General features: G+C 44.0%; 1 protein-coding gene across 1 annotated transcript in view; it reads left to right on the top strand.

Moving 5' to 3' along the window:
• The window catches only part of LOC144754384 (ectonucleoside triphosphate diphosphohydrolase 8-like), a 189322-nt gene that overhangs the window by 159613 nt on the left and 3367 nt on the right, over nt 1–26342 (top strand). Inside the window, exon 9 of the mRNA XM_078642097.1 lies at nt 10951–11088. Within this exon, the coding sequence (XP_078498223.1) occupies nt 10951–11088 (138 nt within the window). The remainder of the gene's footprint in view (nt 1–10950; nt 11089–26342) is intronic.

Consider the following 26342-nt stretch of genomic DNA (forward strand, 5'->3'; position numbering starts at 1 on the left):
TTTGCTATCCTATGCTTTATTTTGTTATGCTATGCTATATTTTGCTATCCTATTCTTTTTTGTTATGCTATGCTATGCTGTGTTTTGTTATGCTATGCTATGTTAGGTATTCTATGCTGGTGAGGGTGTGTGAGGGTGAGTGAGGGTGTGTGAGGGTGTGTGAGGGGGTGTGAGGGTGAGAGGGTTGTGAGGGTGTGTGAGGGTGAGGTTGTGAGGGTGAGTCAGGGGGTGTGAGAGTGAGGGGGTGAGGGGATGTAAGGGTGAGGGATGGTGAGGGTGTGAGGTTGAGTGAGGGTGGAGGGTGTGAGGTTGTGTGAGGGTGAGGGGGTGTGAGGGTGAGGGGTGTGAGGGTGAGAGGGTTGTGAGGGTGAGGGGGTGTGAGGGTGAGTGAGGGTGTGTGGGGGTGAGTGTGTGAGGGTGAGTGGGTGTGAGGGTGAGGGGGTGTGAGAGTGATGGGGTGTGAGGGAGGGTGAGGGGGTGTGAGGGTGAGGGGGTGTGAGGGTGAGGAGGTGGGTGAGGGGGTGTGAGAGTGAGGGTGTGTGAGGGTGATAGAGTGTGTGTGAGGGTGAGGGGGTGTGACGGTGAGCGAGGGTGAGGGTGTGTGATGGTGGGTGTGAGGGTGGGTGAGGGTATGTGAGAGTGAGGGGGTGTGAGAGTGAGGGGGTGTGAGAGTATGAGGGTGAGGGGGTGTGAGGGTGAGGGGATGTGAGGGTGAGGGGGTGTGTGAGGGTGAGGGGGTGTGAGGGTGAGGAGGTGTGTGAGGGTGTCGGGGTATGTGAGGGTGAGGGGGTGAGGGGGTGGGAGGGTTAGGGTGTGAGGGAGGGTGAGGGGATGTGAGGGTGAGGGTGTGTGAGGGTGGGGGTGGGTGAGGGTGTGTGGGGGGTGAGGGGGTGAGGGTGAGTGAGGGTGTGTGAGGGTGAGGGTTAGGGTATGAGGTTGAGGGGGTGTGAGGGTGAGTGAGATTGGGTGAGCGGGTGTGAGGGTGAGGGTGTGTGGGGATGTGAGGGTGTGAGGGTATGAGGGTATGTGAGGGTAGGGGTGGGTGAGTGAGAGTGAGGGTGGGGGTGTGTTAGGGTGTGTGAGGGTGAGATGGTGAGGGTGAGATGGTGAGGGTGTGTGAAGGTGTAAGGGTCAGGGGTGTGAGGGTGTGTGAGGGTGAGGAGGTGAGGGTGTGTGAGGGTCCGAAGTAAATGGTGGCAGGTCAGACATTATAAGACAGAGACTAACACAAATGTTAAGTTAACAGTGCTCAAAGGGATTCTGAGAAGGTGGAAATGGGATTTAAGGAGAAAGGATGAAAAGTTAAGTAGGAAAGAAGCCAGAAAGGAGACACAAAGGAGTGGAGTGTGTGGCGGAAACAGGGAAAAGCAGAAAAGAATGAAGATGGACCTGAGAGGGTGCAAGTAGGATCACATGCGGGAGAAGGAAGACTCGTTAGGAGAGTGTGATGAAGCTCTCGGCATTGCTGTGGCGGGGGAGCACATTCCTTTGAAGTCTGATGCGAGGGCGGGGGAGGGGAGGGACGGGGGAGCGGATCCCTTTGAAGTCTGATGCCGAGGCTTGTGGTGTGCTTTGTGCACGCGCCTGGCTCACATGAACTGTACCCGATCCGCAGCAGTTTGGGTAGACTTTTGAAAGCCACACTATAATCTCGATAAACAAGCATTGCTAAAGCAATGCTGTAGGTCGAGACCTAAAAATGACCACGTACCTCTCGGGCCTGCACATGACAGACACACTGTGAGCACTGGCCACAAGGCAGGGCCGGCGCTAGGCATGGGCAGTGTGGGCAGCTGCCCAGGGCCTCGCGCTTCACTGAAAGACAGGGGGCCCCACCGCTTCACTGTGAAAGGCCACACTTTCACAGATTGCTCGCCTGCTCCTCCAGGGCCCCCTCCCCACACAACCACAATACACATCGTGTCTGGAGTCGACCTTGCTGGTCAGCGCGTATTGGCATTCCTGGGGGTGCAGGGGTGGGGGGAAGGGACAAACAGAGTGGGGAAAGCACAGCAGCCATGCCATCACAGTGTCAGGGGCGGGGCAGCACTTCTGTTAAGTACCGGCTATTTCCTTTCTGCAGTTTGTTGCTAGGTGACAGAATGCCCCATTGTTTCCAGGAGCAGCCAGACACAGGTATGGGGAGGTGGGTGAGGGGAGGAGGGAGTAGCCAGATCAACTAGCTTTTGTTAACTTTTTCATCACCCATTTTTTTATGGGAATGTTTGTTTAAAATGTATGTAGAACTGCCAGTGCGCCAGTGTGAGGCCTCCTTACTGCTTCGAAGGCTCAGGGGAGGGTGCCCCCTTTCCCTGGGCCTCTAAGCACTATAGCAAGCTGCAAGGTCCAGGTGTGGGGGCTCTCTTCCCTGGGCCTTGTAGCCAGTTCTCCCTCTTTCCTGTCCTTTATTTATTCCCCAGTGATATGAATCCAAAAAATAAAAACACTTTTGCTGGAAAGGACATCTTTTTTCTGACATTTTTCACTTCCAAAGTGCAGCCTTGGGATGGAGAGAAATAAAAGGTTCAGAATTTAAAAATTTACTAAAGCAAGACAGAGAGGGTCGAAAAGGGGCCAGATTGATTTTATTCACATCCAAAACACATTAGGGCCACTTTACAGAGTTTGCCAGTGAAGCACTACTTTTGTTTTCTTGTATTTCTCTGAACAGCATTGTTTTCCCCGTGCAGGGAAGTGCCCCATTCCTGGGTATACTGCAATACCTGCTTGATGGGCGGATTGGAAAACAAAATGCATGCTGCGGCTCTGTATTCACAAATGTTGTCTTTTCAAACTATATTGCTTACGTTTTGTAAGGATATAAGCAATGGACATTGAAACTGGCCCCTTCCGACCCTGTAGTCATGGCCTTAACTTTTCATGCAAAAGCACTCATTAATTTCTGAATAATAAGTGCAAAAGCGTTAAGGTAACCATGTTCTTCCTGCTTACATTTCACATTCTTTTAATTAATCTTACATTCTTTATGTGTGTTGCTTTTTCCAGGATGTTGTCACTTTTTCTTAGGCAGCATATTGCTCTTGTCTAGTGCCTAATTTGAATTGAGTCGCCTCCAGGTGTTTATAGCGGGCGTAATTGGGTTGTAGTCGAAGGCAGGGTGAGTTTCTCCCAGTCGGGCAGTATGGTGTTCAGTGGGAGAGAGGATGTGGCACTATGGTCAGAGCTGCCGAATTTGGAACTGGGAAACCAGGTTCAGCCTTCATGACCAGTCCACCAGACCACTCTCCTGAGAGAGCACATTTCTATGCTAGACCTTAGAAGGCCCGAAAGACCTTAGAAGAATGGTGTCTGAGCACCAGCAGGTGGACCATAGCTGTGGCAAGTGTGGGTTAACCTTGAAGGCTAGTCCACTACAACCCCTATTGAAGTTCAACTTGAGTCTTTTGAGCAGGACTTCGAAGCAGCACACCCTAGAGCAACAGTGACTCTGTCATTGAGGTCACAGGACCATTGAGCAGGAAGGCTCTAGGGCGGTTCGACCTTTCAGATTGCACTGAGTGCTGACTTCGGGTGGGGGCGTCATGTTTTCGAGTATATTATGTTTCTTAAAGCACATGTTGCCTCCTTACTGGCCTCCAGCAATTTTTGGCAACAATAAAAATGTAATGAATACTCCGGTGATTAATGTTCTTCCTAGAGAGAGATGGAGTTTTGCCATGTGGAAGTTTTGACTTCTTTAAAGGTAGCGCAGAGGGTTAATGTGCCTGCTGCAAAGAACATGTACCATGCAGATCACTAAGTCCACATAATTTAAATAGGCCAATGGGTTGCTGCTTTTGTCAGAGAGATCCTATTGTTACTTGCCGTTTATAAGTCAAAATCCTAACATAGAGCAATGAGCTATTAACTATCATCTAAGAGCTGCATGCAAACTGCAAGGTATAAATTACAGCGTTATGGGTTTTTCCCCAGTCTTTGATTATCCCAATGTTGCAAAAAGGGTTTATTTGGACAGAAATCAATTCTGGTTATTAAATAGAACCCCCAACCATGGTACTACATTCTAAATTCAGAGTTTGTGTTTTTCCAGATCAATTACCAATAAACTATACTGCCTAATAGTATGATTGTAATGTGACTCCTAGTCCTTTGCCTTATGTAACATTACCTATTGTGATTGACACACGTATGATTGATTTTCTCCGTGTAATGTGTGATATAAAGTTCTCTGACACCCTACACTGGTATCAGTGGCGCTGTAAATCAAATTAAATGCATCTGAGCGAGAATGTGGTTATGGAGGCTTGAGTGGCACTATTAAAGGATGGTAGTGAGGGAATCCGTAGCAGAGCGAGTCATTGGGGGGCACCAACATTATCGCACAGGGCGCCACCAGCGCTAAGGGACCGATTAGGATGGCGGACGGACCTGTGTCCGTCCGCCACCCCAGAGGTGAAGGGACTGTCCGCAGGGGCAGCGGCGGTCCCTCCGTGCGAATTAGGATATGACCGCCACCCTGGCGGTCACATCCTGTATGTTTAACATTGCGGCGGGTGCTGCTTGAAGCAGCACCCGCCGCAATGTTAAAACTGCATCCAGTGCATTTGCATGCACAAAGCGGCAGGCACCGCGCGGTGCCTGCCGCTTTGTGCATGCATATGCAGGGGGGTACCCCCCATGTGCACCCCCCACCCCCCAACACCCTGGGGGCCCGCAACGGGCCCCCAGAAGCAAAGCTACACATGCTTTTCCTCGGCGGAGAATCCGCCGCGGAAAAGCATGTTTCCTCAATCATCGTAATTTGGCTGGCGGTGTCTTGCAGACACCGCCACCGAATTGCAGACAACATCCCGCGGATCAGCGGCGGACGGACTTGCCGCCCGCCGCTGATAACACCGGCATCCTAATGTGGCTGGTGGTGTTTTGGAGGTCCGCAGCGGTGAATCCGCATCCTCCGGCCCGGCGGTGGCTTCCGCCGGCCCGGGGATGCGGATTCACCGCAATCCTAATAGGCCCCTAAATATGGCCACTTCTACTTCCTACAGTTCTACCACCAAATCAAAAACGTTGATTTGAAAACCCCTTAATTATAAAGTGTATCTTCAAGTTAATGTATGATTTAGCAGTGGTCTTGGTTGTTTCAAGTCTTTTTTTATTTATGTACAATCTTTAACAGAGCTTGACAGAGCAGTGTCCATACCATTTAGACACTGCTCTGTCAATCACATTTACACTTTGATGTGCATTGTGCGCACACCCTGGAATCCAGGCGACCCACTGAGAGCAGCAATTAAGGAAGCCATGGGAGGTAAAGAGGTAAAAGTGTCCTTTATCCTGTGAGCCTTTTGTGCGAGTGTGTGAGGGATTGTTAGTGTTTAATGGCTTGTGTGTGCCTTTAGGTGTAAGGGAAAGAGGGAGATATAGAATCTGGGTAGTCCAAGAAGGTGTGTGCACTGCATTGTACATGCATGTGTGCTCAGGCCTGTGTGAGTGTGTGCTCGGACCTGTGTGAGTGTGTCTGCACTGGATAATTTGAGTACTAAGCACAATGCTAATAAATAATAATAATAAGAGACACTGTAATTATGCATCAGGGTTAATTCATGTATGCAGCAAGAAAAGGCAACTTATGCTGCGTAATGCAGAATAGTTCCTGATTGTATTACGTCATTATTTTGTAATTTATATACTTGTTAACACTGTCTGGGCATAGGTTGCACTTCAGTTTAAACATTGCAATAAGCAACAGGAAGGTGAGAAGTCAACCTTTGGAAAGGGCCTTCTACTGCGCAGAAGTACGTGTTGGTGCGATTTTATTAACTATTGAACTGTTAGTGGTAGATGATGTGGCAAATGCGGTAGATCCATAATTTATGTGAAAAGGAATTGCATAATTCCATTTTTCTGACAATAACAGTGTGGCATCAAGAAGCTGCACTAGATAAACAAGGATTTGCAAAGCCATTAGCTATGGTCTTGGTAACGCTGGTGCAATTGTTAAGTCAAAAAAGATTGTTGCACTAATATGCCACAAATAAAGAAAACATGCCTCCTATATGTGATGAGCTTAAGCATCCAAAAAGATATTTAAATAAAAAATTATTTACCATTGCATATAATTTAACAGTATCAGTGCACCCTATCAGGCATGTGACTTAAAATTGTTTTTTGATTGGGGCAGGGAGTTTTATACAACACAAACTAGGCTCCAAGGTATTAGAGCACTTTACATGAGCACCAGTTGCGTTACAGATGGACACATTAATACTTCTGCAAGGCACAGGGAGATTCATTGATTTGCCCAGAATCACAGGATGTTGAGCAATCTTGTCGAGACTTGAACCTGGTTCTCCAGCTTCAAAGAAAAGCTACATTGGCCCTTCATTACTGTGACCTGGAGACCTAGTTTAAACAAACACAATGACTAAAAATGTATAAAAACGGGAAAGAAAAAAAGAATTGCCAAACTAAAGTACTGGCCCACCAGCTTGGCAGTGAAGTGCACTTTTTAAAGCAAATTTGCGCATGTGATTAGGAAAATGTCATCACTCACAGTGCAAGGTGGTTAGTTGCCTTCATGGGCTGTCGCTGTTCCCCATGCTATTTGATAGCTGAACAGACCCAGGGATGAAGACGACTGAGTGAAATTCCCCTCTACATGTGTGTTTTTTTATTTATGGAAATTAATTTCATAAGGCTGATGAGACAGCTAAAGCTGTCTCTGACCAAACCTTAAAATGAAAAGGGGGTTAGCTGCGCTTCATTTTCCTGCAGGGTCTGAAAGAGGGCACATCTGTGATGTTGTTTTGCTGCATTTATTTTTTTCTATTGTCCCGAGTTAAGATGAAAGAGAACTAGGGGTGTATGTGTGTTCATGTGTGTGCGGGGTGGTGGGAAGGGGACAGCAATTAATAGAATCTGGCATGGCTGCATAAAATGCATTAAAAGGATTCAGTAGGTTGTAAGACAAGGATCCTCTGCTCTATATTATCATTGTACAAATCTTTAAGATGGGGAATGGATGAATTGGGTATAATTCCAAGACAAGTCCAGCAAGCAGAGAGACTTGCAGAATCCGTCCGTTGTACTTAGTGAGTTCTTTTAGGCTGTCCTTTCACTGTCGGCAACACACCCCTGTTAAGTCACAAATCTGAAAAGGAAATGTGGGTTGTGAGCTCAGATTCCTTCTGATCCAGAAGACACCACAAGCCAGTCAGTCTTGATTATCTGAGGCCTCAAACATATTTCCATGTGTTACGTAGGATAGGTAGAAACAGGACTTTAGAAGTTCCTAGATGGTCAGTGTTTTCAAGCAGAGGGTTTGCAGATGCTAAGTATTCAAAAGTAATGCATGAATAGTAATACTGTTCAAAGAATGTAATGTCATCTTTAGGGATAACTGAGCTAAAATAATGAGATGTGCATAGTGTTACAAATAATCTACCCCAGAATATTTAACTACTCACCTTCGGACACCAACTAAAGACGATGTAAGCAGACCAGGTGTGAGGGAAACGATTACACATCTGCCTTCATGTTTGGCTGTGCCACGCCTGGGCTGGGGTATTCATGACTCATTAAGAGCGATGGTTGAGATGTTTGACATCCCCCTTCCAGACGCTACAAATGTTTTTCATTGATTTGTTTCCATAGCGCTTAAAAACCATGAACTAACACAGGTCCCACCCATCACTGCCTCTACTCTGCTCTGCACACCCGCAGCAGACCCAGTATGACAGTGTCCAAATTAACATACTAAGCTACCAACACCCAGTACCCCAGAGTGCTGAGATCTTGTTGCATGTAGGAGGAAATGAGGATGAGCCCTTTAAATGAGGATCTCTTGAAAACTATGGTGCTAAAGGAGGGACGATGCCCAGGACTGTACAAATACGGTTTGGTATCACCTAGTTTAAAAGAAAAAACATGGTAAAGCAGTGGTCTAGGAGTGTGCATGTTGAAGCTGCTGTGCCAGGGTTTTCCCCTGATATCTCCTTTCATGTAGTAAAGATAGGTTGAAGGACCATGGCCACTTACATTACAGACCCCCAATGTATACATGTCAACATATTGGGAAAACCTAATAGTTATTAGAGTGATACATTTCAATTTTATTTTCTGTTAGCTTCCTTGAGAATGAAAGAAAAAGGATGAGACAATTTAATTATAATTTAAAGCTAAAAGTGCTATTCTTTGTGAGCTCATCCTGAGCTTTTTCTGGTCTGTGTTCTCTGTGAAAAACAAGGTACCGAGCAAAGATCTGAAAGTTCAGAGGCAACGTCTGAAAGGGCTGAACCAGGACCCCACATCACTGGCACAAGATAGTACAGTGGTGGCCCAACATCACTCAGTGCTGTCCTAAATCACAGCAATGACTCGTGATCAGACAAGGAAGGTTTAAAAATCACAGTGTTGAGCTGTGTGAAAACATTTCTGTCCAAAGACCACTCAGAATAAGTGAAGAACACTTTAAGTGCAATGGGTTGCATGCTTATTTTAGTGGGTCATAACAGCAAAATGGCTATTAATAACTAAGCATGTATTATGTCACATGTGCAGAAGGAATCTGTACATATGGGGAATTTAAGATTACTAACAAGGACAATGCAAGTACAAAATGAATACACATCAGATGGAAGAAGTGCCAGTGTATCATATACCATCCCTAGCCCCGTCCCTAGCCCCGCCCACTAGCCACACCCCTAACTCAATTTGATGAGTACCTACACTTATTTTTTTCCATTTAAAGCACTGCTGGTGAGAGGATTTACGTTAAAACAAATTAAAAACCCGAAACTCCATCTCCCTAACAAATTATTTCCTGACCAACGTCAACTAAGCTAGTCTTCAATATCTGAGTTCACTCTTCCCTCTCTTGACATTACTTATTTTTCATGCTGTATTCTTTTTCTTGTTATCTCTGGTTTTGCTCCCCTGCCTACCTACTATGTAATGTAATTTCCTTCTGTGTTTTTTTAACTGTGTGTATGTAAAGCGCTCTGATACCTACGGGTCAAGCTAGCACTTTATAAAACTTTTAAAATAAAATAAATAAATAAAATAGGAAGTATTAATGTCATTCTAAGGTAGCACAATAATGGCACAGAAAGATAAGGAAGCCTTTTCAAATTTGCAATTATATGCATGGTGTGAGAGGTTTTCTCTTGTGTCATTTTATATTTTGAATGATCCTGCCCCTTATTACCTCAACAGGATCTCCCCCCTTCATGAGGCAAAACTGGAAATTGTATCATGCACTCATCTGGAAACAATCAGTTAACGAGGAGTAAATAATATACATCTTTGTGAGACCTGCACCTAGCTTTTCCATCCAATGTGACAAATGTAATCCATTAAATACAGTTTTAAGATATATGGACTTATTTTATTTGTATATTTATCTTATTGTCCCTGTTACTGATATCCACGTTAGGTCTCTTTGGGGATGCCAAATAAGATCAATTGTCCTGCGATGTCAATTTCTGTGATGTCATTTCTTGTGATGTTACCAAGAGTGGCTCCTCCACTAGGGCAGAGGAGCGTCGCCCTACTGCTTTCTCACAGTGTGAGAATCAAAAACACAAAATTCTAAAACTACCATTTTATGTTTCTGCTTCTCGCACTGCAAGAAAGCAGAAGTGTTTGGTTGGGGGCAGGCGGGTCTCTTTAGGGCAGGAGAGGAGTGCCTTACCCACTGCTAAGGGCGCTGACTGGTTGGTCAGCCCTCCGGGGCTGACCAAACCAGTCATGGGCACTCTGGCCTTTTTCCATGTAGGCTGCAATGCACCCTACATGGAGAAAATGGCCTCCCCATAGGCACCTGGCTGGTCGGCGTACCGACCAATCACAATGCTGCCATAGCAGTCTCGTGATTGGCTTAAGGGAAGGAGGCTGCCTGCTTCCTGTTCCTGCCAGAGGCAGGAAAGCAGGAGAGCAGGTCAGGAGCAGAGACGACGCAAGACCTGGGAAGGTAAGTTTATTTTATTTTTAAATTACCCCCCACGCGCGTACCCCTATGAGACCCCCTCACGCATCATGCTGGCCGCGACTGGATGTTACATGCAAATTAGAGGGGCCTCATATATTCCTTTTCGTCCGGGGCCCCAGAAGTTCTAGGACCGGCCCTGCCACAAGGTGCAGATAATGAAAATGATGACCTAATGTTTGTGCTTTTGTAGGAGACTCCTTCTGCCCCACATGCTGAAGTAGAATCGAACAAAGTATGCAAAAACGTTGGAATTAATCTCAACCACTGGTAATCACATCCTCCCAAACCATCGTTATTTTGCAGACCATGCCACCTTTGCTTGGACCCAGCCGTATACATATCAGTCTTGACCCTGCTCCACTGGGAACTGTGGAGCCCAAACTGCCAGACCAGCTTCATAGCGATGGACTAGCGCAGGGGTAAAAGTGTTAAGTGGATTAACTAGATCCTCAGTGTATCTGGGGGAACGGGACAAATGTGAGTCAAAAAGTGCCACTAAAGTATCACCAAAAACACAATTATATGGCGCAAAATTTCTACTTTTGGTGCTGCAAAATTTGCCAATCTATGCCGCCATATCCAGGGGGGGTATGATTATAGGGGGCAAACATTTATTACTCCACTGAAGTAAACACCAACGTGTAACCCATTGGTAAAGAATATCATGGCCCTATTTGCGAGGTGAAAAGAGAACCCATGCACTAGGAGGAGACCTATGGAAGAATGGAGAGGGGTAAAGAAAGACCCGTAAATGAATGGTGAGGAGGACCAAGATATCAAACGAACATGGTTGACAGAAAGGGAATCCTGCTGTACAAGCGACTAGAGATGGGAAAAAAAGATACCTGTAAAGCTAATTAGAAAACAAACTTTTTGTACGTCATTTTCAAACGTAAATTAATAATTGCCTACATCTCGTTTACATAAGAAATAACAACTCTGTTGAAAAACTATTTTGATTGTCTTATATTAAATGCAAAATTGTAATTGTTTCTTTCCAGCTGATATCCAAATTTCCTGTTGTACATCACAAGTGGCTCCATGGTTACTGTGAAGCAAGCACCTACATCCTGACTCTCCTTCTTGATGGTTTCAAATTTGATGACCAGACATGGAACAACATACACTTTCGTGAACAGGTACCCACTGGGATATCTTTGTCAGTTTCCATTATAAGCCATGGTTTGGAAAGTGTAAACCTTATATACAGTAGCGATGTGTTTTACAAAGTGTTGGTGCAAACAAATGAACCTTCCTTGCCTGCTATGTTATCTAATGACACTCTCTGAGAGGGAGGCACTCTGTCCAACAGTGGGAATACGGGATAGTGCACGCCTACTGAGGACATTTACTCTGATCTCACCATATATTGGACACTTCTTGGTGAATTGCTGAGGTTCAATAATTTGGCCTTACTGCTGTGCTTGGTAGGCATGCAGGGAGAGGCAGAGACATCTGACCCTCTGGTGAACATATATTGATGTGTTCCACTGAGTTAATAATGAAGCAGCAGCACAAACAAATTTCTAAATTTCTCCAGAAACCTGAGATGCTCTTGTTAGATAAACATTACCTGCTTGTAATACATCATTTTGTTTGTTCAATTGGCCTGAAATTATACAATTTTTATCCAAGAGCAAAACTTTTATTGAGCATAGTACATTGCAAACTGGTCTCTCCTGTATGGTTGTCTTTAGTAAATGTATTAGACAAAGGTAAATTAGTGGTAGTTAGTGGGTGAGATTTGTTTTACTTTTCAGAGCTCATTTTTCTGCAGAAAAGAAGCATTTTTCAGCATATAGCCCATTTACTGCACAGAAAGCTTTTTAACATTTAGTGGGGAGCATATTGGTTGAAGACATTGCAGTGATTAAGATGAGTACAGTGTTTTCATTATTTAAAGGCATTCTCATTCTTAGATACTATGGAACTGGTGAAAGGGATATCCGATTGAGGAACTAATGTTCTATTCCTTCTTTTGTTTTAAATTTGTAATTCACTGAAAGGATGTATTTTCCATGCAATATGGTGATTATTGAGAAAATTATGGATTTCAAAAACTGTTTAGGTCGTGCAAAAATGTTTTTGGTTTTGGATTGACCTGATATTGTTGTGTCATTTTCCATTCCCAAATTTGTGAAACTGAATTTTTGCCCTAACTCTCCCCGATTTAATTTGGATAAAATAAATTCCATTTAGCATCAAACATAAATAATAAGAACTATTTTATTATTGATGCTGTCTTTTTAAATTGCTTCTCTTTGGCAAATGATTCACTATAGTTGCATCTTTTTCTGATAAAGTTGCCAATGTACATCTGCTTTTGAAAAATGTGTATTGTTTTTTTATATGGTTTTACAATGTATGACCTAAGACAGCGGAGGAAGGTGTTGAGAGGCAGTAGATGCTTTTAAGAATAAAATCTGAATGTATAAAATATAAATGCAGAGCCTCTTTAAACAGCACCCATACACTGCCCTGCCTGGTTTAAATGATCTGTCTTTTTATCATAAGCCACCAATATTTGTGTGTGATCCCTAGATTGACTCCATATGAGAATAATTTCTAAACCTTTGCTCTAGAATATAAGCCTCCTGTAAGATCAGTTCTGGTGTTCTACTCCTTCAGCTTCTCTTCAGTATTTTAGGATCAATGAAATCTTCAAATACCTTCATATTGTTCAGATTTTTTGCACACCTTCGTCCTAACTTTAATCTTATTTAATCAGTGTGTTTTATTGGTTAGCAGACAGACTGCTTGTACATCCAGACTGCTTGTATTATTTAAGGCAAATGAATCTTCTATCAGTTATGGGCCATTGTTTTCTGAACAGAAGAAGGCGAGTTTGTTGATATACGTTGGCTTTTCTTCTCTTGTTGTTGTTACTTTTTATTGACTCCTATTGATTTTTTGCATTTTAGGGCTCTAATGTGTTGGGTCTTCAGCCTCTCTTATGTTTTAAACATTCTAGATTCTCTTCTTCTCTTAGAGGAAGTGCTTATTATCATCATGGTCAACAACGCTGCTCTTGCTTTTATCCAGATTTTACAATAAAGTCATGTTTTTCATTTTGACAGGCAGTTTGTTTTCCAAATGGATCTGTTAGCAATTCGTTGGTACCCAATTAGGAAAAACTGCAATTCTTTAACTGTAAATCTTGGGTTTTGAACATCATTTTCCTGTCTTGCCATTACCATCCAAAAAGACTTTTAATCCCAGGAGAGGCAAAGGATCAACCTTCTAAGATGGACTCTGCTGAAGGGAAAATAGTTAACCCTTTTATAGCTATTACTTTAGCCCAGAATGTCAATGAGAAAGTAGAAAATATATTTTTTTCAAAACAAATCCCTTCTAAGTCCAGGTCATTACATCAAAAGGCTTCAACTCCACGAGCATCACTCTCAATGTTGCCTAGTGCTAGGTTCTAGTGGAAGCCAGATGAGTATCTGCTTTTCTAAGGCTCTTGACCCAACAGTATTTCTTAAATTATCAAGAGACTAGTTGAGCCCTCCCATGTGGGCAAGCATTTTGTTACTAGGCCAATATCTCATTCAGTCACTTTCATGGAAAATGCTAAATGGTGGCACAGAGCATTAGTTTCTATGCAACAGGCAGAGCAAACAACGGTTGGAAGAAAATCAGTAGTCACCTAGAGATCTCTGTATTGGGTTACAGCTTTGACAAATGCTAGAACTAAATAGAATCCCTCCTATGCCTGCCAAACCCCAGCATCTCAGCAAACAGCATCTGCAGGACTCAAGAGCAGGTCAGAAAAGAAATACTAACAAAGCCTCAATATGTTTATTATTTATTTAATCACTTATTTAGTCATTTAATATTAAGGATTTATCCAAAGCGCTGGATAAACACAAACAGTATAGAGAACACGTTAAAAAAAATAGTAGAGGCACATGATCAAGGCTGTATCCCTACTGTAAGGAGATGATTCTTCATTAAGTTTTTAAAAGGGGATAAAGTTAAAGCGCTACTGGCCTGAACCAGATGTTAATTCTATAAATGAGATAGAAGAAGAGAAAACGAACAAAAGAAAAAAGAAACACTAGGAGGCCATGGTAAATCATAACAGTTAGATGTGTGTTCCTCATTATGTACTGCGTCCACAATCTTCATACATAAACAGACGTGTATGATTTTCTCTTCTTGCTTCACCAATGTGTGTTTCGCCAGTGGGGCGTGTTGCTTCCTCAGGGTTAAGAGTACAAACGATCATGCTCTGCACTTCAATCAGAAATGCAGTTTTAGTAATAATTTTGTTTATTGAAAGTCATGAATAAGTTAATCGTAGACAGTGTAAGTTCATGTGAAAGAACAGGACATAGACACTAGGAGTTACCTCTCCCCTTTTCTTATACTGGCTATGATGCACGAAGAAGTAGCTGGTTTCGTGTTAGAACTCATATCTGAAATAAAATATTCTTTATAGTGTGCAGTAGTTGGTTTAAATTTATTTATATTACCAAAACTGGTGTTAAGACATCCACGTGGCTGGGGTCTCACTGTAAGTAAATCTGCTACAAAGGTTATTGTTCTTATCGCGGTACTCATAGTTAATGTACTTGCTAGAGTGATCTGCTAAAGTTTAAGATTTGATGGAGGAGTTAGATCCTAGGTTGGCTTTAGTCCAGACTTTGAGCATGGTGAATTAAATATTTTCCCTCTTGAAAGTTGTGCAGAGGTCCACGAAGAAAAACAATTAATGTGCCTGTTTCACTGACGTCCGTTCTGCCTCTGATGGTGTTGACTGCTCATGGGGATGGAATTCATTATCTCTGATTGACTTCTTAAAGCTCTTCATTCTGTATTGCTAACAGAGGTACAGTTAGATAATAAAGTTGCAATGTCAAGTACCACTACAAATGACCTAAAGCAAGGCTGTGTTCTTACACCATTCATTTTTGCATTGCTGTAGCTCATAAATTCAAACATTAAACAAGCAAAGGCTTATCCTCTACAGATTTAACATCTTAGTTGCTGACGACCTAATAATACTTTATCAAAGCCCAGAAGTGTCCACAGGTAATTAGGCGTGCTTTGAAAATAATAGTTTCATCAATTATTTAATGATTAATAAATACAAACTTATGTAATGTCTTGTCATTTGGCAGGAGAGGACACTCATGCATTTGACACTTGGGTTCTAATAAACTTAGGGGAGTAGACCACCATAGGCGTGTGGGAGAATATTTTTAAAAGAACTTGAGTTGGAACTTTCATTGGGGAGAGTGCCTCAAAAAAAAGCACTCCATCGATGACTGGGTTGGCTCGTTTAATTCACCCTGCGTAGCTGTCATTCACATAAGCAGCTAGTTAAAGTAGAAAACAATTACCTACAGAACTATGTGGCTGTGCTGCACTGATCTTGGAAAGCAGGCTTAATTTTAATACATTTGAGGGCCACTGTTTGGACAAAATCTCTCGCTATGTCTAGTTCGGCTAGTATTGAGGCAGTTTTGATCGAAGTGGGAAGTCCTCATTTTGTGTCTCATTATCTACATCTACATTTAATTTTTGCATCGTCTCTTTGGGACAAGAGATGTGCACCACAGCAGGTATTTGTCTTACGACTTGTAGCCAGTAATACTGTATGGGCTTTAGCCTAACATGGCACTGCAGATATTTATTTGCTAGAATCAGCATTCTCTACAAATAAGTGATATGGTAAATAAAATATTGATTTACGCACTGCTTGAAGGTTACTACAAAAAAAAGACCTTGAATACTTGAGCACAATGTCAAGGTTCAAAAAATATATATGAACACTTTGAGGCAAAAATATGTTTTCTATCTATTTTATGTCCCAGGTAGATGTATAAGATGCTAGACATGGATGGCTCAATTGTGACATATCACAGCATTTTTACTAAAAGCAATACATTGGTTTCTTTCCAGGAGAAATGTACCTGTGTAAATTTTGATTCTGGTATATTTTCATTTCATTTCATTTCATCTTTATTTCGGCACAACTTGGCCAGAAAAGATTTGCGAAACAACAATACATTTATAAAAATACATATCCTACACCATTTTGGTACAGAACGAACAAATATAATTAAGAAAACAGTGCAAAAAAAGATGAATAATTTTGTGAAAAGGAATAATACTAAGCATAAATAAACATTTAGATGGGGAGCTGGGAAAATAAAAATCGTGCATATACAGTAAATTGTGAACAATTCGGGTTACAATGTGAATGGGAGCATTAAGATTTCCCTTATAGTTTTAAGCCTTTCTCCCTTCGTACATAATAGGTAAAGAGCAGAAATCTACTGACACGGAATACTATTGTTCTGGCTGTATCAGATTTGATAATTCTCAGTGCCTCCTTACATGATCTTATACCCAGAAGGTTGCATAATGGTTTAATCCACTTTCTTCTGGCCATCACATAGGCCGGACATAAGAAAAGGATATGCTGGTCATCTTCCTTGTAGTTTCCCTGGCACATGGTGCAGATTTCACTGGTCATTTGATCATCTTTGCCCCTCCTAGACCAACATGCCAAGGTTGAATTGGTCACGAGGTTGCCATACCTTAGTTTCATAAATAATGTTTTGGCTAGAGGGGGCTCGACTTCATCAAGGAAGTTTTCAAAGCTAGGCTCGTCCTTAAAGGTCAGAAAGTTGTTTGTTAGCGTTCCGCCTCTATTTCCATTGGTCGTTAAACTTTTAACAAAGCCCCAAAAAGCGATCTTCACCAGATTTTTCGAGTTATGCGGTAAGGATTCAGGATTGTCCCAGAACTGGGACAAGCCAATTTTGGAGAACCATAGCCGAACATGTTTTAACCATATGTTGGTCTTTGATACGTCAAGACACATTATCTCTTTAGCCCATTCCTATAATTTAGCAATTCTGGCATTAACCATAGTCTCACCCAGAACATTAGGGGACGCAAGATAGTATAGTGGTCTGTTCTTTTAACATTTAGGTCCAACAGTAATGGTACTAGAGGGGTGCCTTTTGGAGCCCTTACAAGACTTCTCAAAAATTTGTTCTCAATAGTTGAGAAAGCATTCTTGGACATAGGCCCCCAGATTTCCGCACCATACAATGCTGCGGACTGGACCTTGAACTTAAATATCTCTAATGCTGGTGAAACAGCTTTACTTGTACTTGCACCATGCTTTTGTAGAATGGGTATGGTATTCTGTGTATATATTAACTTACTCTTTTCTATTTGTGGCTTCCACGTAAACTTAGAATCAATGGAAACCCCCAGATAAGAGAAATTTTGGACCGATTCTAGTTTCTGGCCGTTTAATATTAGACAACCTTTTTGTGATTTATAAGGATTTAGGGCCATGCATTTAGTTTTCTTTGTATTTATCTCCAAACCCTTTTTATTACAATAGTCGAAGAACGAATGGAGGAGTGCCTGTAAACCTCTATTGGTTTGAGAGATTAGGATGGTATCATCCGCGAATAGTAGCGTGGGTACCCTCTACCCGTTCAATTTAGGTGAGTCATTATTACAACCCTCCAAATGGGTAGGAATATAATTCACAAACAGTGAGAATAAAGTGGGGGCCAGCACGCAGCCCTGGCGAACCCCGCGCTCAATTGGTATATTCTGGGATAATTCCCCATTTGGGCCCCATCTCACTTTAGCGAAATTTTTCGCATGCTTTCCAATTATCTGGTACAACAAACAACCAGGTAACCCCATCATATTGAGGGACTTCCACAAAAGATCTCGTGGCACAAGGTCGAACGCCGCTCTAAGATCTACGAACGCGGCGTAGAGATGTCCCTTTTTAATGTGAACATATTTCCAGTAAAGACAGCAGAATCTAAAGGCCTGATCAACTGTGCTCACTTTGTTCCTAAATCCTGCTTGGAACTTTGTGAGGACAGAATTGTCTTCCATCCACAGGTTTACCCGAGCTAAAATATGCCTAGAATAGATTTTTTGAAGAATATCCATTAGGGTAATTGGGCGATAGTTTGAGGGTTCAGACTGATCGCCCTTTTTAAAGATTAAAACAATCTCTGCTCCCCGCCAACTTTCTGGGAAATCTACACCCAACAACAGTACATTGCACAAGTAGTTTATGTATGGTGCCCAAATTTTTTGTTCATGCTTGTAGAGGTCACCGGGGACCTTGTCTAGGCCTGGTGCTTTACCGTTTTTTACGGCATTGATGGCCATTTCCGTTTCCTCAACAGTAAATTCCAATGTAGCACTGGAGGGAGTAAGCCATGGAGCATCTTCACTGGTGGCATTTGTGGTTTCGTATTTTTTATATAAAGTGGTAAAATGGTTAGCCCACGTAAGTTCGTCAAGGAAAACATCCTTAACTACTCTTCCTACGTGGTTCCCATTTGCCACTAATCTCCAAAAACCTACATTGTCTTTTGCCTTTGCAGCTGCCAGCAGGTCTGTCCAGCTATCTTCCTCCCAAACTTTTCTCGCAGCTGCCAGGGTATGCTTATACTCTTTCCGAGCCAGTCTAACATCATCTGAGGATTTCGTTTTTAGTGCCAACAAAAGGCTTTCTTTAGACTGCCGGCAAATCTTGCCATACCATGGCTTGCTATGCGACAAATTATTTGACTTTTGGTAGTTCTTTTTTGGCATTTTAGTTACCAAAAGTTTTAACGTTTTGAAGAACTTATTGTGCAATTTAATAAAGTTATCAGGGTAGTCAGCCTCCGCTGATGAATTTACAAAGGCGGAAAACGTCTTAGCAAATAATAAATAAATTTCTGCAAGAGTTTCGCCGCGTTCTAATAAATGGGACCATTTTAGGGCACGCCTATTGTTGCTAACCAGGATTTCATCACAGGGACCACTTTGAGCATTTGTTATATTGGCACTACCAACCCCATTAACTATACATGGTTCAAGTAATTAATCCAATGGACGGTGGTCACTCTCTAGTCTGTCCTTCACCTCTAGATCTATCATGTGCTGCCAGATATCTAAAGACACAATTATAAAGTCTAAATTGCTTTTTGAGTTGTTTCTTACGAAGGTAGGTCTTTTAGATATATCCGATGGAAGACGGCCATTACAAGCCCTCAGGCCGGGAAACATCCTTTACAATGCAACTTTTACCACGCAGTGCCTTTACGACGCAACTTTTACAACGCAAACCATTACAACGCATTGCGCTGGGGGGCGCTCTAGGATAGGGAATACGTTTAATTTACTATCCAACACCTTCCCTAGTGTCCACGGGGACTGGAGTTGGAATAGTAAATTAAACTATTCACTATCCAGCACCCCAAAGCGCTATGCGTTGTAAAGGTTTGCGTTGTAAAAATCGCGTTGTAAAGGCATGCGTGGTAAAAGCATGCGTTGTAATGTCATACATCCCCTCAGGCCGTATTCCACACACAACTTCATTAGTTTGACTGCCAGAACTGAAAAATGCACAGGATCAATGTTGTCCAGCAAGGGGATATTATTTGCTCGGTCTTCCTCATTGAAGACCTCACCCAAGCCTAAGATTGGTTCGTAGCTACAGTTCAGATCCCTGGCTATTATTACAGCTTCTTTATCAGCCATTCTATTTAAAAAAGAGTCAAATTTAGCCAAGGTCGTTGATTCTTTCGATAGTGGGGCAGGTCTATTATAGACATTAATTAAATATAGCACCTTCCCTTCGCACGTTGTTGAAAAGTGAGCCCATATCGCACCCGATGCCCAGGCTGCTGGTGCAGGGCGACTCTTCGTTTCCATCTTGAATAATTACCAAATAAAGAGACGGGCGCTGGAGGCAGGAAAACAAGAACAGAGTTTATTACTCCAGAGGAGAGCATGTAATTTGGGACGCTCGCATAGTGTCTTCGGGAGGTGCTCTAACAAGTTTCTCTGAGGCTTCGTCTTTTATACACAGGTTTATGACACACACACATCCTCCATTACAATCAGGACATTGTAAAGTACAAAGATATTCCAACACGTGGCTACAGTAGGGGCCTTTATCCTCCATACAATAGGAGGGGGCTGTCATGCAGCTGAGTGTGCTGTTGATTCCGTTGGAATGTGTGCTCCTGATCGAATCTCAGGGGGTGGGGTGGTCGTGATCAATAGTGGCTCCTTTCAAGAGTGGCGAGTGCATACAGTAGTGGGCAATAAACTGTATCCTCGGGCTAAGGGATGACCAGCGGTCCATGTAGACAATTAGGTTCAGAGGAAGAGGTCATCAAAGGAGGGGTATTCATGGAGGGACAGGAGGTGTTTGGTCAGGCGCAGGGTACGATTCTCAGAGACAGAGTCATGCGGGAGGGGAGGGCTCATGACTTGTGCATGTGATAGCGGGGGCAGTCAGGGTGCATGGGGGAAGCTTGCAGGGTCAGGGAAGGGGCGCTGGTGATCGATCGCAAACTGGGAGACCATGATACCTAAAATGGCTGTCGTGTACGTGTGTGCGTGGGTCTATGCTAGCGGGATAACACAGTCAGTGCTGTAGCGATATCCGTTCTGCTTACAACAAGGGGTACAGTGAACACAAATGAACGCCGCTTATGTGTATATACAATGCCAATTTCAACAGTCGCCGCTTTTAAACATAGCTAGTACATTTGTGTTTACCCCAACTGATGGAGTGTACATATAGTCATGTGTGGCCAAGGGAATAACGTTCGTCGAATGCTAGCAAATTGCGTGTAGCCATATGCAGTCGATACACTTGGCGGAATACGGTACATATGAATTTACATTCGCTGCGTTATTCATAGATCGGCATAACACGTAGTCGAGGGCAATCAGGAAAAACGTTCCGACATATTGTAGACTCAGGTTCTGACTTTCTTTTCAATGACATCAACGTATAGTAAAAAGTGCTATATGAGACCTTTGGACTTAAGTGACCAGAAACATTTTGAAAGCAACAAGAATTGAGGGGGAAAGTTCAGGAAGGGGGTCTTAGTGAAAATGTCTTTTTCAACGACGAGCCACTACTGGTAGACTCTGTTAGTGCGTTTTTCTTTTCGTTGGCGCTTTTGAGCACCGGCGGTGGAGCTATAAGTCCAGCTCGGAATCATCCTTACGCGTTGCAGGGTGCGATCAGTCCTCTGCTGTTAGATCACAGTCCTGTTTCCTAACTCATTTTCTTAGGGGTGCCTCATGCTGGGCACCTGCGTGTCTTTCTTTTTCCGTGGCAAAATCCCAGTCCATAGTCAAAGTTGATATGAAAAAGTTTGTTGAATAATCGAGGGAAGAGAGGGCGGAGTGGGGCCAGATCTTTGAACCTACCAAGGGACCAAGGGAGCAAAAGACGACGAGCAGGCGAGCCCAACAGTCGGACTCCAAAGGGGACGGGGGACTTCAGGCACGAGTGGGTCAGCAAGTCGAGGGCTTCAAGGCAGCCCTTCATTCCTCCATCTGCTGAGTTTGAACGTTATGCCTCGTCCCGCGTCTCATTGCTCTGCGGCTCCACCTTTGGTTGTGGTCACACGTGTTCCATGATCTGTGGCCAGGCTGTGCGTCACGTCCAGCTCCTCTCCTCCGGTAACTGGATCTTTGAATGGGTAGAGAACAAGTTTTAGAAAAAGTGGCAAGAGAAGACATTTATACATCTCAATTCCGTCCCCAATCCTATGCAGGTGGGGAGTAAGTTCATCGGTCACAGTCAGAAGTTGTCATTTATGGAGTCTGTAGGAGTGCATTGCTATGGAATTCATAACTCTGTTCGGTGCTCATTCGTGACGTACGTGGAGAGAAATTGGACCTTTATACACAGTGTATTATATCAATCTCAAAAATCGAGTCCTTATGCAGAGACTCGCCCTTCCCTTTAACCCAAGTATCGACACTCTTACATTTCCCTTCGGGGTCGGCTAACCCTTGTAAGTGGGGCGTTATCGTCATGAAGAAGGGGGAGGGGGTGGACGTAAAACATGCTCTTTTTGGGGAGTGAACGTTAATCAAAGTCATCAATTTCATTTTCGAGGGTAGATGACATGAAGCTGGGGTTAATCGGGGGAAAGGGGACGATTTGGACAGGGAGCCGGGGTCGATCGGGAGAAGTGGGGTATTCTGGACATCCACATTTAAGTGCAGGGGGGTGGGACAGTCGGGGCATTGGGGATCGTATTCCTACCGAGCTTGAGAAACAGAAGGCCATTGACGTTATAGTTCCCTTAGAAAAAAACAGATTAGGGGACATCCGTCGTCATACCTGTCCTTTCCTTTATTACCAACTCGGGTTTTATCGTTTTGCAGAAAGGAGAGGCAAGTCACAATTGTTTTGGTCAATTTTGCTGAACACCTTTGCGTTCGAGGAAAATCCAATAATGTTTTTGTGCCGGAGAGGCACAACGTCATTATACACGAAAAGAGGAAACGGGGCTTTTGCAAAGAAAGAAAGAAAGAAAGAAAGAAAGAGAGAGAGAGAGAGAGAGAGAGAGAGAGAGAGAGAGAGAGAGAGAGAGAGAAAAAAAAGAAAAAAAGAAACCGTCGGTTGCCCTTACTGGTGGCTTTGATTGTACACACTTACGCCTTGGGCAATTGGTCATGAACTAACCTGGTCGGGCTAACGCTCACGGTGGTTTATTCGAGTCATTGTTAGCAAATGCGTTTCCAGGCTGAGACAACGGTTGGTGTCAGTTGGAGAACAATGGGGCAGCTTGAAGTTACATGTCTAGGAGGGTGCGAAGAAGGATGCAGTAGATTTTAAATGTACCTCACCTCAAAATATTCCTTAACCTTCCCCATTCAATTAATTGTGGGGTGCTTATTCATTAGCGCACGTCATTTTAGTTGTACTATTCGGGGTGCCAAGCGAAGTTATATTTTGTGGTTTTCCCTTCAGGCTGCCCTCCCAGGCGCTAAGTTCAGGGAGAGAAAATAGTCATGGTTTGCTAGTTGCGGTTAGGTGCCATAGTCAAACCCTTTTTCCCGTCTCTTCGTCCGTTAGATCACCGTTTTCATACACTGATCGATATTCCGATGCGACCTGCAGAGAGAGGGAAAAAGAAGGGGCAGGGGCTACATTGATAGACGCATTTAGCGTGCATAAACCCAGAAAGGCTTTTACTTACTGCATACTCGGCCTATCTCCACGGGATGCAGTTCCTGCCAACTGGGCGTTCAAGCCCGGGTGGACCGTTAGTGTGACTCTTTTTATACAGGTAGCACATAAAGTATAGGCTAAACACCAGGATCTTTAGTGGTTGCTTTTTGGCTGTACAAAAAGGAAAAGCACACACAACGAAAACTTGGACCCTTCATTTTTGCAATATTTCTCTGTACTATATATTTTTTAATCCTTTAAACAGTGGTCATTTATTCGAAATTTACCAATTCACACGTGACAACTATGTTTGATTTTTCCAAAAATCTTTAATAAGAATGTCAGTGCATAAATATGGGCCTACAACCCCGTGGGCCGGCCACGGAGCAGGCTGGAACTGTAGATGCGGGGATACTTTATTAGTAAAACTTTAGTGGAGTCAGTGGTTGTTTATTTCATAATAAAAGTGCGAAAAGCGCAATAAATCATGTCGAGACTTCAGTGTGAGCGTGTGTCATAAGTGTTGGGCTTCCAACTTTCAATAATCATGATGTGCGAAACTTAAACAACAATTCATTGTCCGAATGTTCAATCAATACCCATCTGATGCCAATTTACCGTCTGAACACATAATCAGTACCCATCCAATATCAATTCATTGTCCGAACCTATAACCAGTACCCATCCCATATCAATTCATTTCCCGAACTGACAGTACACATCCTGAATCCATTAATTGTCCGAACACGTAATCAGTACACATCCTATATCAATTCATGTGGTTAAGAAACCCTCCATACATATCTCATGACACCAGGGCTGAACAATCGGGGTACAACAAGGAGTTGAAAGTTTCATTTGTATCGGCGCCATTTTGGGTGCAGTCAGGCAGAACCTGGCATAGTCTAAATGTCTACTAACTCGTGGTTGGCCCAGAGCTTCTTTTGGCAGTCCAAAAGTTCCGTTAAAGGGTAAAAGAAGGGATCGGTGGTCTGAACCATCAATCAAAAGGGGAGGGAGGCAACAATGTTCCTACCGGGTCATACTGTGCTTTCACCGGAACTGATCCGAACTGTGGTCTGCAGGATTCTAGTCATTCAAACTGAGGCTGGCGACAGCATGGAAGCGTCGACGTCCTGCGGCTACATTTCCATTGTTTCGTGGGCAATCATGGCAGTCATTCCCCATCGGGGGTATCTGCGGGGGTCGGGGATTCCCGCGGCTCCTCTAGAATCTTCAAGGTTGCGGAGAACTATGGTGGTGGAGTCAACAAGTGACCGGGCCATTCCTTCATGCTGGGCCCGCTCTTGCCAGGTCGACCGCCATTTTGAAAGTTCGGCAGCTACCGGCGATCGCGGGGTCAAATGAGCGGACGGGCTCCACCCTGCCGGGCGAGGCGTTGCAGCATCGCCACAGTGGAAGAACCCTTTTCTGGGCGCCTGGAGCGCTGAGGGTGCAGCTGGGAAGCCTCCACCTGGGGAGGCGGGAGAGGCTTGTACGCACCGCCTCTCCCTCCCAGTGCACCCCACGGCGTCTCGCTTGACATTTGTTATGGCCGGACCAGGCGATGAGGACGAGGGGGGGGGGTCGGAGGCATGTGCAAGACATCCCCCCCCCCCAGTGTTGTTGCGGCCGTTACGGAAGAGAAGAGAAATGTCCCGTCCGTCTTTGGGCCGGGCCTCTGGTTAATGGCGGTCAGACGCTCCTTGCCATGACTGGGAGAGAGAGAGAGACAACCTGCAACTCTCCAGTGTTACCGCGGCCGGATCCCGTCGGCCTCGGCCTCTGGTTGATGGTGGCCGGACTGGGAGAGGGAGGGGAGGGTCGAGGACACAGACATTCCCTCCCCTGCAACTCTCCAGGGTGGTCGTAGCAATCCCCCTGGCCGGGTCCCGTTGGCCTCGGCCTCTCCTCCGGCTACACCCTACGTGATGATCTCCTGTCGACGGTTGGCAGCAGGACCCGCCCTATATGTGTTGTTTCCGGCTGGGCGTAGCCGCAACCCTGTTGCACTTTGGAAGTTTCCAGAATGGGGCGGATGTCTGCTGACTTGTATCTTTCCCAGTTTTGCCGTTATTTGGGCGTGGCAGGCGGTGGGACAGACATGTTTGGGGCAGTGAGGGGCAGTGAAGCCTCGTTGCCTTGTGACCGTTGCAATGTCACGCGTGGTTTCTCTTACTGTTTTCAGGTTTCTTATTACGGACTTTTTCTAACGTTTCTTGTTTCTAGGACAGTCATAGGTTTTATCATTAAGTATTGTTATCGTTTCCTTTGTTCATTATTTAATAAAAAGTTCATCAGTGGCCTACTGATTTTCGTTTTCCTATTCCTTTCTTTCCAGGTTGTTTCATGCTAAAGTTTCTGTTAACAGGGTATAGTGATCACTTCGTTATTATTTTATATTTGTCCTTTTCACTAGGGGTGCTCTCTGGTCGGGCCAGATGACCTTCCTCTAGTAAATGGTCCGGGTGAGACTGGCGTATCAATCAGTGGGGAGTAGATAGGCATGACAGATTACAACAGGGGACAAAGGTCCGCATTACCTACCCTTCACTATTTGCAAAGACTAGACAGAGCATGGCGACTCTGTGCTTGTTTGCAAATAGAGAATACCTCCAAAAGGAACCAATTCCAAACAGTCAATGTTCGGACAATCAATCAATCAATGAGGAATGAAATAGGTACGACGTGTTAAAGGTTTGCGTTACCTACCCTTCACTATCTGCAAAGGGAGAGAGAATATTCCTATTCTTTCCCGTTTGCAGACAGAGAAGATCCTTAAGAGAACCAACTTCGAACAATTCAATGCTCGATTCAATCAATCAATCAATGGGGAGAAAAATAGGTATGACGGATTACAATGGGGACAAAAGTCTGCATTACCTATCCTTCACTATCTGCAAAGACTAAACAGAGTATGGCGACTCTGTGCTTGTTTGCAAATAGAGAATCTCTCAGAAGCAATCAATAAGTAATACTAGTATTTTCAAACAATCAATCAATCAATTTCGCAATTTGTCGTGTGTCACGACCTTACCCGGACCGGACCATGTGGACAGTTCTTCGCCTTCCTTTTTTCCAGCGCCCGATCGGTCTCTTTTCTCCATGTTTTTACCGCAGCAGTCCTGTGGGATTCCAGTCAGGACAATAGGTCACTTGAGAGAGAGGTCCGTTCGGAATCGGTGAAGTTCATTCAATCGGCAGCCGGACGAGGGCCCTCTCAAGGCAGGTATACTCCAATCATTTAGATGTTCACCCCATCGTCTGGACCTCTCTTACCGGACCTTATGTCGCTGATGGGCCCCACGTTGGGCGCCAATTGTTGAAAAGTGAGCCCATATCGCACCCGATGCCCAGGCTGCTGGTGCAGGGCGACTCTTCGTTTCCATCTTGAATAATTACCAAATAAAG

Source organism: Lissotriton helveticus, chromosome 5_1 (genome assembly GCF_964261635.1).
Source record: "Lissotriton helveticus chromosome 5_1, aLisHel1.1, whole genome shotgun sequence".
NCBI classification, from domain to species: Eukaryota; Metazoa; Chordata; class Amphibia; order Caudata; family Salamandridae; genus Lissotriton; species Lissotriton helveticus.